Here is a 12,697-nt window from a genome sequence, read left to right on the forward strand (position 1 = left end):
GTGCCCAGGAGGAGGTTGGCTGTCAGCCGATTAGAAAAACAGATGCTCAGTTTTACAAGCATCCAAAGCCTGCTTCCAATCATGGGTTAAACAGGGCACTCGAGTGAGCGTGCACTGTATTGCATCAGCTGAGGAGAGCATGCAGTGAGCACTCAATATGACTCACTCTGAGTGTTGGGGACAGCAGTGGTGAAGGAGTCCTGGCATCTGCATGCAGCTTTTTTCCCTTCTCTGCAGTTGTGCATAGAGGGAACTGGTCCATTGTGACAGGTGCATGTGTGTCACCTTCCCTTCTCTCCCTTTTTTAAAATTTGATAGACTGGTGGCATTTTTATTTTAGGAAATACCTCTGTACCTGAATGTAACTCGTCTTGAGCTGCCAGTGAAAAGGCATTAGCTAAATATTACAAAAATAGACAATTTTACTAGTGCTGACCCCTAAAATTGTTTAGTTTAGTTATATTTCGCTCATGCAACTCATCTTTTGACCATGAGAGTCCTCTCCTTGCCCCACTGAGGTTGGTGTGCCACACAACATTTTTGTTAATGTAGATGTGACCTGGGCATGAAAAGGTTAGGAAACAGTGCTCTAGACTGATCACCTGCAGAAGACCTTTTCCTTTTTTTTTTTTTTTTCCACTTTCTCTCACCTCTGTTCTGTTTTACTTGTTAATATCAGTTTCTACATCTTCTCTTTCTTTTGGAGTATTAAAAAAAAAAAAAAAAAGAAATTGAAGTACCCTAGTCTATTTCACCCTTTTGTGACTTACTGTTTGCCTAACTTGAAATGTTTGTGAAGTTTGCATCTGTTAGAAAATAAATGATGTGTTCTGATTATTAAGTGATAGATTATCGAGTTGTAAAGAGCTCCCGTGGCTGGCAGTAAGCCTCGGGCTCTGTGTATTGATTCTGGTATGGGGGAGGCGTGTGGTGAGGGGAGGAGTACTCCAGCCCCAGATAAACTTTTCAAATGGGTGCCCAACCAGAGAGGGGAGAGGAAATATGGATGTGTGTGTGTGTGTGTGTGTGTGTAAACAGGAGAGGATTAAAATACAGACACAGCTTAGTTCATTGTGTGCTAATATCTTTATTACAGGTATGTCAGTTGAAGACTTGCACGTTCTGTGATGCGTAATATATATAATCTTGAGCATTCATTTGGGTACTAGTATGTTCTTGCACAGTCATGTATTGAACAGTTCAATAAAATGATTTTTAAAAAAGAGGAAGGAATGGTCAGATCTGAGAAAGCAGGGTTTAGGATAGAATAAAGGGGAGCATTGAATGGTTAGTGGGACAACTGGACATTTTTTGTAAAAAAATGAAGGAATTTGTTAGACACATTTCTTGCAGAATTTCTCTGGAATTTCTTTACATGGCTGCAATGACTCAGTCTGACTTCTCATAGCTGGGTGGGGTGTGGTGGAGGGTCTCAGTCTCCCTAACTTTCTCTTCTGCTCTAGGTAAGACAAATTGCCCTGGAACCTGATCTGACATACATTAAAACTTCCTAAAAATGCAAAGAAAACATAAACAAGCAAAATTCTGAAAAAAGGCAGGAGGAATTAAGAAGTATTATTAAAATGTAGGTTAGCCTGAAAACAGCCAAACTGGAATATTTGCGCCCCTACTTCTGTCTTGGCTGTGCTGCTGAGGTCAGACGAGTTGCTCTGGAAGCTTCCGGGGGGGGCGTGGAATGAACAGGAGGAATTAGAACTGAGCCCTGAAAATGACCCACAGTATCTTCCTGACCAGAGCATGGGGCTTAATCCAAAGCACTGTAGTCTGGTGGATGAGATTAAGGCAAAAGGAAAGTCTAGGTATCAGGGATGTTAGTGGCATTGTTTGCAGCATCGGGCAGAGGAAAGGATAACATTTTTCTTGATGATGGAACAGGCCCAGCATGACTGAGTGTGCATACCGTGCATTTGCATGGAGTGGCACACCCGGGGAGGTGGCTGGCCGGCAGCAGCAGGAGAGCCTGCGAGCCGCCGGCAGATCCTAACCAGCCGGCGGCCAACGGAGAGCGCCGGCAATGGAAGAAGAGGCCCGACTTCTAGGTATGGGCCTGTGTGCACGCACACCCATGCATAGCTTCTGCTCTCTTTCCCCCCCCCCCCCCCCCCAAGCAGGAAGATTGGTGGGCTGTACGGCCCGAAGATAGCAGGGAGACCCAGAGCACCATGGTCGAGCACATCTTGCTACAGTCTGATGATAACAGGGGACCATGTGTGTGAGCTTGTATGTATGTGTGAATGAGTGAGAGCCTGTGTGTGGGTGTCTGTGTTTGTTTGTGTGCCTGTGAGAGCCTATGTATCAAATCTTCCCCAGTCCGCCGTCATGTGGTTCCCCTTGTAAAATAACTGTACATATTTAATCTTCTATGCTACCCCATCCTTCCCTCTATCTTCTCCAAGTCACATGTTAAATGTTATTTCTTATAGGACAAGCAGGATGGTAGTCCTCACATATGGGTGACATCACAGGATTGAGCCCAATCACGGAACACTTTAGTCCTTCTCCAGTCCAGAGCAATAGAACCAGTACCATCCCCTCAGTAAGGCCTCGGGTTCTATTCCCGGTACTTTCTAATCCCCAAAAGATCGGGAGGCGTTCGTCCAATTCTGGATCTACGAGCCCTAAACAAGTACCTCCAGAGAGAAAAGTTCAAGATGGTAACCTTGGGCTCACTTCTTCCTCTTCTACAAAGAAGAGACTGGCTCTGCTCTCTAGACCTCCAGGACGCATACACTCATATTGCGATAATTCCATCTCATCACAAATACCTGAGGTTTCTAGTAGGCCCCAAGCACTATCAATACCGAGTGCTTCCATTCGGCCTCACATCTGCACCATGTGTCTTCACAAAATGCCTCGTCGTGGTTGCAGCCTTCCTCAGGACTCAAGGTGTTCACGTGTACCCCTATCTGGACGATTGGTTAATCAGGGCTCCAACTCAGCAAGCCGCTCTGTCGTCCCTACATCTCAACTTAAACACTCTAATTTCACTCGGATTTCTCGTCATTTACGACAAATCCTGCTTAGTCCCTTCTCAAACCTTATCGTTCATTGGGGCAGACTTGGATACCTTGCAGACAAAGGCTTTCCTGCCTCGACAACAAGCTCTCACTCTCGTGTCTCTGGCGCATCAGCTGAGGTCTCAACATTCAACGACTGCACATAGTTTTCTCATCCTCCTGGGACACATGGCGTCCTCAGTTCAGGTCACCCCAATGACCCGCTTGGCCATGAGAGTTATGCAGTGGACTCTAAGGTCATAATGGACTCAATCCCTTCAGCCCCTATCAGCCATTGTCCACGTAACCGACTCACTCCGTCTCTCTCTTGCCTGTTGGACAAATCAGACCAATCTTCTACAGGGCTTGCCCTTTCAGGTGCCAGACCCTCAAATAATTCTCACCACCGACGCTTCCAACTTCAGATGGGGAGCCCATGTGGCCGATCTGCAGACATAAGGTTCTTGGTCTCCAGAGGAAGCCAAACACCAGATAAATTTCCTGGTACTGCGAGCAATCCGATACGCTCTCAGAGTATTTCAGGATCGCCTATCCAATCAAGTCATCCTGATCCAGAAGGACAACCAGGTGGTCATGTGGTACATCAACAAGCAGGGAGGAACAGACTCCTGCCTTCTGTGTCAGGAAGCTGGACAGATATGGGCGGAGGGCCCTCTCCCACTCGATGTACCTCAGGGCCACCTACTTGCCGGGAGTGGACAACGTGTTGGCAGATAAGTTGAGTCGTTCCTTCCAACCGTACGAGTGGTCTCTAAACCCCTCAGTAGTGAACACCATCTTGCAAAAATGGGGTTAACCTCAAATAGACCTCTTTGCATCACCCCAGAATCGCAAAGTAGGCAATTTCTGCTCTCTCACTCGCAGCCAACATTATCCACCAAGAGACGCGTTCTCCCTATCATGGGTAACCGGTCTCCTATAAGTATTCCCTCCAGTTCCACTTCTCTCGAAGACTCTCGTGAAGTTACGTCAGGACAAGGGAACTATGATCCTGATAGCTTCCCACTGGCCCCACCAAGTGTGGTTTCCAATACTTCAGGATCTCTCCATTCGCAGGCACATTCCTTTGGGAAAAGACCCGCTTCTAATCACTCAAAACAATGGGTGCCTTCGCCACCCCAATCTTCAAGACTTGTTCCTGACGGCATGGATGTTGAAAGGTTAATCCTTCAACCTCTTAACCTTTCTGATCCAGTTTCCCGTGTCTTGATTGCTTTACGGAAGCCTTCCACGAGAAAATCTTACTCTTACAAATGGAACAGGTTCGTGTCATGGTGCTCTTCTCAGGCCCTTGATCCCTTTACCTGTCCAATCCTGAAGTTTCTAGACTATCTCTGGCACTTGTCAGAGTCAGGTCTAAAAACTTCCTCCATCAGAATGCATGTCAGTGCGGTAGCCGTCTTCCATGAAGGTGTCGGGGATGTCCCTATATCAGTGCAACCCCTTGTCACATGATTTCTGAAGGGCTTGCTTCACCTCAAGCCTCCACTGCATCCTCCGGCCCCTTCTTGTGACAACCTAGTTTTGGGTCGGCTCATGAAACCAACATTCGAGCCTCTTCATTCCTGCGATCTTCGCTATCTAACATGGAAAATGATTTTCCTCTTGGCTATCACTTCCGCTCGCAGAGTTAGTGAGTTACAGGCACTAGTTACCTATCCACCTTACACTAAACTTCTGCAGGACCGAGCAGTACTCCGCACTCACCCTAAATTCCTACCTAAGGTAGTTTCGGAGTTTTATCACAATCAATCCATCATACTACCTACCTTTTTTTCCAGGTCCCATTCCAATCCAGGAGAGCAGGCTCTGCATACCCTTGACGGTAAACGGGCTCTAGCTTTCTACCTAGACCGTACAGCTGCCCACAGAAAGAGCACTCAGTTGTTTGTCTCTTTCCATTCTAACAAATTGGGACAGCCTGTGGGTAAGCAGACTCTCTCCTCCTGGCTAGCGGACTACATATCCTTTTGCTATCTGCAAGCGGGCATTCCACTTCACGACCGTGTTAAAGCACACTCTGTAAGGGCCATGGTGTCTTCAGTAGCACACCTTTGATCGGTGCCGCTTCCTGACATTTGCAGGGTTGCCACCTGGAGTTCTCTCCATACTTTTAAAGCCCACTATTGCTTAGACAAAGCCGGAAGACAAGATTCCATCTTCAGCCAGTCTGTATTGCGTAACCTATTTATGACATGACGTACCAACACCCTTCCACCTGCCCGGTGGGGTTCAGGATGCCCTCTCCCAAATTCCACCCCAGCTTTGTGCCTCTGGCACGTCCCTGGGTACATTTGGTGCATGTCCGGACATCCTCAGCTCTGTACTCACCCATGTGTGAGGACTACCATCCTGCTTGTCCTGTGAGAAAGCAAATGTTGCTTATCTGTAACAGGGCAGCAGAATGTTAGTCCTCACGAAACCTGCCCGCAACCCCACGGTGTTGGGTTCGTTTTCTTATTATATTTTTCGGCACTGCCTGTAGCTTTGTAACAAGACTGAAGGGGGCTGCAGGGTTAGTGCCATGCTGGGCATGCCCAGTAGGGGCCAGTCAAAGTTCTGAAAACTTTGACAACAGTGTTCCGTGATTGTGCTCCATCCTGTGATGTCACCCATATGTGAGGACTAACATCCTGCTGTCCTGTGAGAACACCTGTTACAGGTAAGCAACATTTGCTTTCTCAGTTACTAGGTAAATTAACCTTTCTAAGTTACTATGTAAATCTATCTTTCTAAATTATTATTTAAGTTACAATGTTTCAATGTAAAATAAGCAGCTTCTGCCTTATTTATGTTCAGTTACATGTAAACCGATGTGATATTTCGATCGAATGTCGGTACACACACACACACACACACACACACACACAATGTATCAGTGAGGGAGAGGCAGCCTGTGTATGTTAGAGAGAGGGAGTGTGTGAGAGAGAAGATAAAATTTGTGTGGCCCTACCTCCCCAATCCACGACAGTCACAGGGTCACTGGAAATCAGAGCCCAGTTATGAAGAGCAAATTTTTAAATCCCTATTAGTTTTAATTATTGGGTGTAATTTGTTGATTCTGCTCTTTAGAAATATTTATTTTTGGGGGGCAGGGGAATAGAATGTTTTTTCTTTGGATTTTTTATTCATCAGATTTTTAAAATATTTTTTTGGTGTTTGGAAAATTTCGATATTATATTACATGTACTCCTGTGGTGCCAACCAGAAAACTCTGCAAAAAAGACACTTGGAGCTCCTATGGAATGAGACTTTTTGTAATGCGTATTGGATGTGAGCTTGGCCCTCAGAAAGCCATGAATAAACAGAATTACCATTACAATATGGTAAACCTCCCATACCAAAACAACCCTATCAACCTTATCTATGAAAAGGCAACACTGAACATATTAACACCAGGCCCTAGAACACCAAGAAAAGCTCTTATTAGGAAACCAGGCTGCTATAGATCTCTTCACAGAAATTACATGCCAGCAAAATACCTCACCTCGGTCACATATGGAGAACACAGACAGACCCTCACCAAATACAGAATAAAGAAATCAGAAAGTATAAACAGAAACGTGCTGAGAAGAACTGAACTGGAACCCACAGCAAGCCAGCTTCTGCATGCAGAGCAACAATGGAAAAATAGAAACATTACCATTCTTCATAAAACATTAAACAAAATCAAGAAATAGAAATATTAATGATAATAGTAAAGTCATAGTCATAAAAAGAATATTTCAAACCAATTAATGAATAGAATATGCATGTTATAAGTGATATTTTTGCCTCAGAAGGTTGTACTCTTGAATGCCCTTTTTCATGTAAAATGTGTTATAAATGCATAGTTTGTGGTGTCTGTAAAGGGTGTGAGGGGGAGGGGGGATGGTGTGTGTGCAAGGCTGTGAGGTTTGCCTAGGGTACCTAATACCTTTCCCTATTCATTGGTTCTGGTGTGTGGGGGGGGGGGGGGGGGGCTTGTGAGTTTTTAAAATACAGATTGCAGGACGAAGCTGGGCTTTATTTGATTAGGCCCGGGACAGGAACTGAATGAATCGGGAGGGAGGCCCCGCACTGAATATGGATCTCCTTGTTGTTGATTCTGTTGGGCCCGCAGCCACAGCATTGAGGTAGAGGGGATGATATAAAAAGCTGTAGGCCTGGATTTAGGCATGCATCAGCGGCATCAATACTCCAGTGCCTATACAAGTTTAGTGCGGAAGGAAGTTGCCTATGCTTAAATCCAGGCCTGTGAGCAATGTTTGGATACCTCAAAGATATAAATAATATACAAAAGTTGGGCATTTTGGGGAGAATAGAGTTTTTCATGTCACAATGTGAAGCTAAAGGTGGAATGGACTCTAGTAACATGAAGCCTCTTCATAGAAAGGATGGTGGATGCATGGAATGGCCCTCCTGATGGAGGACATTCAAGATAGCAAGGGATAAGTACAGAGATTCCTTGGCATTGGGGAAGCAAGAGTAGAGATGGAGATTAAGTAGTTTGTAGTATTGTAATAGGTAAGGGAAATGGGTAGACTCAATAGGACTTGCAGTCCTTATCTGCCATTATTTGCTGTGTTCCTGAGGGATTTGGTGCCTGAATCCTGGGATTTAGAAGGCTTTGAAAGAGTTCAGTGTAAAGAAAAGTTTTAAATTGGGCTCCCCTGAATCCCTTAGGTTGGGTGCTTACACATTTCGTATTACTGTATCACAAGAAATTGTGTGATCTTGTAAAATTTGTGCTTTTCTTTTCATTCAGGCACCCCTGAATGGTTCAATTTCCAAAAATGGTACATAATTATGAAAAGTGCTCTTGATGAAGCACAGAAGAAAGTGGCAGAAGAATGTGCCAGGTACGCTGCACTAGAGTAATTTCCTAACTGAGGATACAGGTCTTATTGCAATTCTCTGGGCTGCAAGTGTTAACAGTTACAGCATGTTGACTAGAGAACCACTCACTTAGTCTAAGCATGATGCAAAAATCCTAGTTCCAAGGTCTTGCAACTGTAATGTAATAAGACACCCAACAGTCATTTAGCAGATTGTTCATGGTTGCGTATTTGATTAGTGCTGCTTAAATGTTCTGCATTAGTACACAAGCAGAAGGTGTTTTCTTTTGTCAGCGGATATGTCCCTGTGATATATAAGCTCATTTGAAAGTTAGTATGTTTGAGATGTTATAACTAGAGCTTCTACGTACCAATGAAATGAATTTACAGATGTCTAAATATACTTCCCATGTGTAAATGGAGGAAAATGTGCTAGATAATATGATTAGAACTACATGCCTGAATTTGATTCCAGGGACTTTTTGACATTTTATTGAGAAATGGTTTGTAAATCCTGGTTTGTTTGTTTTTTAGAAAATTGACAAACCATTTTAAGTTCCTATTGTATCTCTTAAGGTTGGCTGGGTAGGAACAGGGACTGCTATTTGTGCTCCATGCACAGGCTCCAGACACAGGGAGCATCAGGCACACCCTGGTGGTGATACCCAGCTGGTCAGCTCAAGAGCAGCATTAATGGCGAATGTACTAAGATGCATTAGAAGCCTCAGGCAATGTGCTTTCCATCATGCTTTAATGCAGGCTGTGGAAAACTAATGATATACAAAATGCAGATGCATTAAACTGAACTAGAGGCCCTCATGTATTTTGTGGAAGGAGAAGAGAAAGACTATAGGCCATCATGTGTATTTCATGACTAATATTTGGCCGGCCAGGGGTTGATCCCATGACTGGCCACACTCACCCTGGATGCCAATGCACTTCTTCATGGCTCCCTGGCTGCCATCTGAACTTTGCCACCACCCTACTTAAGGGCACATGCGCGCTTTAGCTCCCATTATAAAGGCCCGCGCAGGAAACATCACTCAGTATCTCATGAAGCAACACGCACCGCATCATCATTTGTTCTGCCTTGTCTCCAGCCTTGTTTCTTGCCCAGCTCCTTGTCCACCCTGTCTTGCTCTGGTCTGCCTAGTCTGCATACCTGGGAACTTTTGACTTCCAGTCACCCTGAGATTACCATGGATTAACGAGGGAGGGCAACTGCACAGTGGGACCGGATGCTCACAAATTTGCTCTCATAAACACTCATATATTCACACTTACTTTCACTGCTCATTCTCTCACATTCTCACATGTCCATTTACACCTTTACTTCTGCCATTCTCCTACCAACACACACTCACTCATGTCTCTCCCTCTTCCATACACACATGCCCGCTCACTTGCACTCAGCTCTCTCCTACTCAGCTACATACACTCTCACATCTCTTCTTCCTACACAAATACACACTCACTCACTCTCACAGACATGCTCATTCATTCTCTCTGCTCCCCTTTCAAAATACATTAGCAATAGCAGACTCTAACTTGGGCTCCTGGAGCAGCAGCAGCCTCTTCCTGTGCTGCGGAAGTGGACGCTGTCTGTTTCTTACTACTCGTTTGATGCACGGGCAGGAAATCACGATGTCGATTGGTCAAGGCAAACAGGATGGGGCGGGCAAGTGGCTGGATACAGGAAACAGGCTGTGCAGGAGCAGGTGGTGTCACGAGGAAGTGAAGTTAAGAGTTAAAAAAAAAGGTCCGGAGATGGTAGAAATCACTGTCGAGTTCCTCCTTTTTCAGCCGCGCAAGACCAATGACGTTCCTTTCTTATTTCCGGGTCCAAGCAGATTGGTTTTGCTGCAGCACCCGGAGATTTCCAGTATTGGCCCGGAGACCCGGTAATTCTTTTAGAATTCCGGAGTCTCTGGGCCAAATCCGGAGAGTTCCCAGGTATGCTAGTCTGTATCTTGTCTGTCCTGGCTCATGTCTCCTTGCACAGTGTTCTGACTTCCGGTTCTGACCGCTGCTTTGGATTCAGACTTGGTTACTGGATCTCTGCCTGCCCTGACCACTGCCTGGATCCTGACACTGCTTGATATCCACCTGCCTTAACCTTGGCCTGAACTCTACCTCTGCTTCTTCGCTGCCTGCCCCGACCTTGGCCTGCTGCTAGACTCTGTTTGACCGCTCTCTATGGAACCCTTTCCTAAGACCTGCCAGCCCCTGGATCACAAGAGCTCAACCTACGGGGAACAGGAAAGCACATTGCCTGAGGCTTCTAATGCGTCTGGTTTATGTGTGGTTTATGTGAAGCCCATTCCTTGTCCCACTTAGAACAAGACCACATGCTGTCAGCGTGGACCTGGTAGGTTCGCCTGCCAGGCTATGACAACCACGCCATAGCCAAGGGATCACTCACTCTGTTACATGGGTCTTCTGTTCCTTGGGACAGACTGGGCCGAGGATGCTCTAAAGGCAGCATTCACAGCCGTAGGGGCAGATGGGGAGTCATAGCCATTGTGCAGTGGTGACACCTAGTGGGTTGGGAGGCAATATAGAACAGAGGGAAACAATCCCTAGATAGGTGTGAATGAAGGCTGATGGCACTAGATTCTAGCCCTGGTTCAAAATGAGATGGAAACACAGAGGAGCAGGAGGAGGAAACTTACAGATAAAAGTATTTTTTAAAAACTTTTGAAACATGGTCAAAGGTATGACAACTAAGCCTTAATTAAAAAAAAAATAAAATGCAAAATCATGCATTTAGGATGCAGAAATCCAAGGGCCAAATATCTTTTTGAAGGCAAAGAGCTAGCAGTCACCAAACAGGAATGAGACCTGGGGGATCATCATCTCTGACTATCTCAAAGTCATCAGTCAGTGTGACAAAGCAGTCGAGAAAAGTAATAGAATATTTGGGTGCATAAAAAGAGTTATCATTGGCAAAAAGAGGGATGTAATAGTACCTTTTAGATACTGTGGTCAGACCTGTATACCAAATCTGCAAAAGGACATAGAATCAATTCAATGGAGGGCCACAAACGTGGTGCATAGCCTGTACTATAATGCACAGAGAGACCGAAGGAGCTAAAAATGTAAAATTAAGGAAAAGAAGCAATGTGATACAAGCATCCAGTTATCTAGCAGGCATCAATAAAGTACCAGAAGAAAGCATTTTCCATAGATCCAAAAAGCTTGAGGACATAATAATCATAATAAGAAGCTGAAGGAAGGGAAACTAAATAGGAGCATGAGAAAATACTTGTCCACTGCAAGGGTGCTGGACACCAGGAACAGACAAGTTGTAAGTGCCAGAATAGTGACAGATTTCAGGCATACTTGGAATAGACACAAAATGACCTTCAATCATAGAGACAGGGAGCACAGATCAAGTAAGGCTGTGACAGCACAGTAGACAGGCATAGAGGGGAAGACAGGGTGGACCAAGTAGCCCTTTTCTGCCAGCGTCTTCCAAGTTCTATGTATAATGTTTTAGTGGATGATTCACATTTATTAAAACAGTGTTGAGTACTGGTCCGGGGGCCCTGTAGAAAAGTTATAGCATTCATTAACAAGTAATCAGTGGCTCCCTCTCCTTTCTGAAGTCACGGTACTGAAAAGTTGCTATACAAATACGGGCTGGCATTTCAGGTAAGACTCCCACAGAAGTCGTAATCCCTTTTGCTTTATTTAGATGTGATCATGCTGTATCCTACATAATACAGTTCTTTTACCTCTAGGTATCAGTGGAAAAGTGAGACGCCGCTATTCTATTCAAAGGAAAGAAAATGGACAGTTAATAAAAGGAAACGTGAGTAAATTCATTTTACACAATAGCCCACGTCCCTATTTCTCCCCCTCCCCCACCACTCCTTCCCCCTTCCCCGTTCCACAAACATCCTAGGGCTTTCCCTCCACAACTGGACAGGGTTTTTGTTAACTTCGAGGCACTTGTACTTGCTTGCAAATTCCTTTTGTAATTCGTTAGTTTTTCTGTGGGCGACAGCAATGCATTACAGCTCCGAAGGCAGAGCGGGGCTTGTAAACGTTGGCGGTTTGTGAATTCCGCTCTTTTGTCTGCACAGAAATGGCGGTGACCCTGCAGAAGCAGTTTGGTAAACTGATCGGCTCTTCGCAACCTGCAAAGATACAAAACCCTGCAAGCTTCCAATTTAATTGGGATGAAGAAAACACAGATAGGAATTGTTTTCATGGCCATAGCCTGGAGGGAGTTATGCAAGAACAAGGAAAATCATTTACAACCGTTAACTCGGAATACTGGCTCAACACGCTGAAACTGTGTAAAATGGAGTAAGTATTTCACCAGTCTCAAAGGACGTAAAAATACATACATAAATATATTTATATCTGTAACAGCCTGACTCTTGTACTGTGGGTTGACCAAGGCTGGGTGTGCCATAGGGGCAGAGCTGATAGCCCCCAGGAGGGAAAGCATCCCGCCTGGAAGTAAACAGCAGCACCTATCAATCAAACAAAGGGCATTCTTACATCTGTCCTGAAGGAGCTGTAAAAAATCAACTCTGGGAGGCCAAGGCTGCAGAGGGGGAGGGGCTTAAAGACTGAGTGCTCAGCTGTGGTGAGTGAAGTCCTATGGCATCTCGGCTTTAGAGATGCCCTGCTCACCCCCTCCCAGACAGCAGTCTTGAAGCAGGTTTAATTCCGTTAGAAGCCTTCACCTTAGATAGCAGCTCGCTCACTACCCTGCCCAGCTCTTGGCGGTATCTGTAAGCTGGATGTGGAGACTAAACCCTCCCCTCTTGCAAATGGATAGTATTGAGTCCCGAAACCTTGGTGATAACCTACTGGAAAACCATACAA

The 12,697-nt window shown here is 45.2% G+C and overlaps 1 protein-coding gene across 4 annotated transcripts in view; it reads left to right on the plus strand.

Annotated features, from left to right (window-relative positions):
- Positions 1–12,697, plus strand: part of TAF1B (TATA-box binding protein associated factor, RNA polymerase I subunit B) — a 261,150-nt gene that overhangs the window by 208,269 nt on the left and 40,184 nt on the right. For all 4 annotated transcript variants that reach the window (XM_029595850.1, XM_029595851.1, XM_029595852.1 and 1 more), the window contains 3 exons: positions 7,786–7,879; positions 11,599–11,669; positions 11,944–12,169. In XM_029595850.1, coding sequence (XP_029451710.1) covers positions 7,786–7,879; positions 11,599–11,669; positions 11,944–12,169 — 391 coding nt within the window. The remainder of the gene's footprint in view (positions 1–7,785; positions 7,880–11,598; positions 11,670–11,943; positions 12,170–12,697) is intronic.

The sequence above is a fragment of the Rhinatrema bivittatum genome, chromosome 3 (assembly GCF_901001135.1).
Source record: "Rhinatrema bivittatum chromosome 3, aRhiBiv1.1, whole genome shotgun sequence".
In the NCBI taxonomy this organism is placed as follows: Eukaryota; Metazoa; Chordata; class Amphibia; order Gymnophiona; family Rhinatrematidae; genus Rhinatrema; species Rhinatrema bivittatum.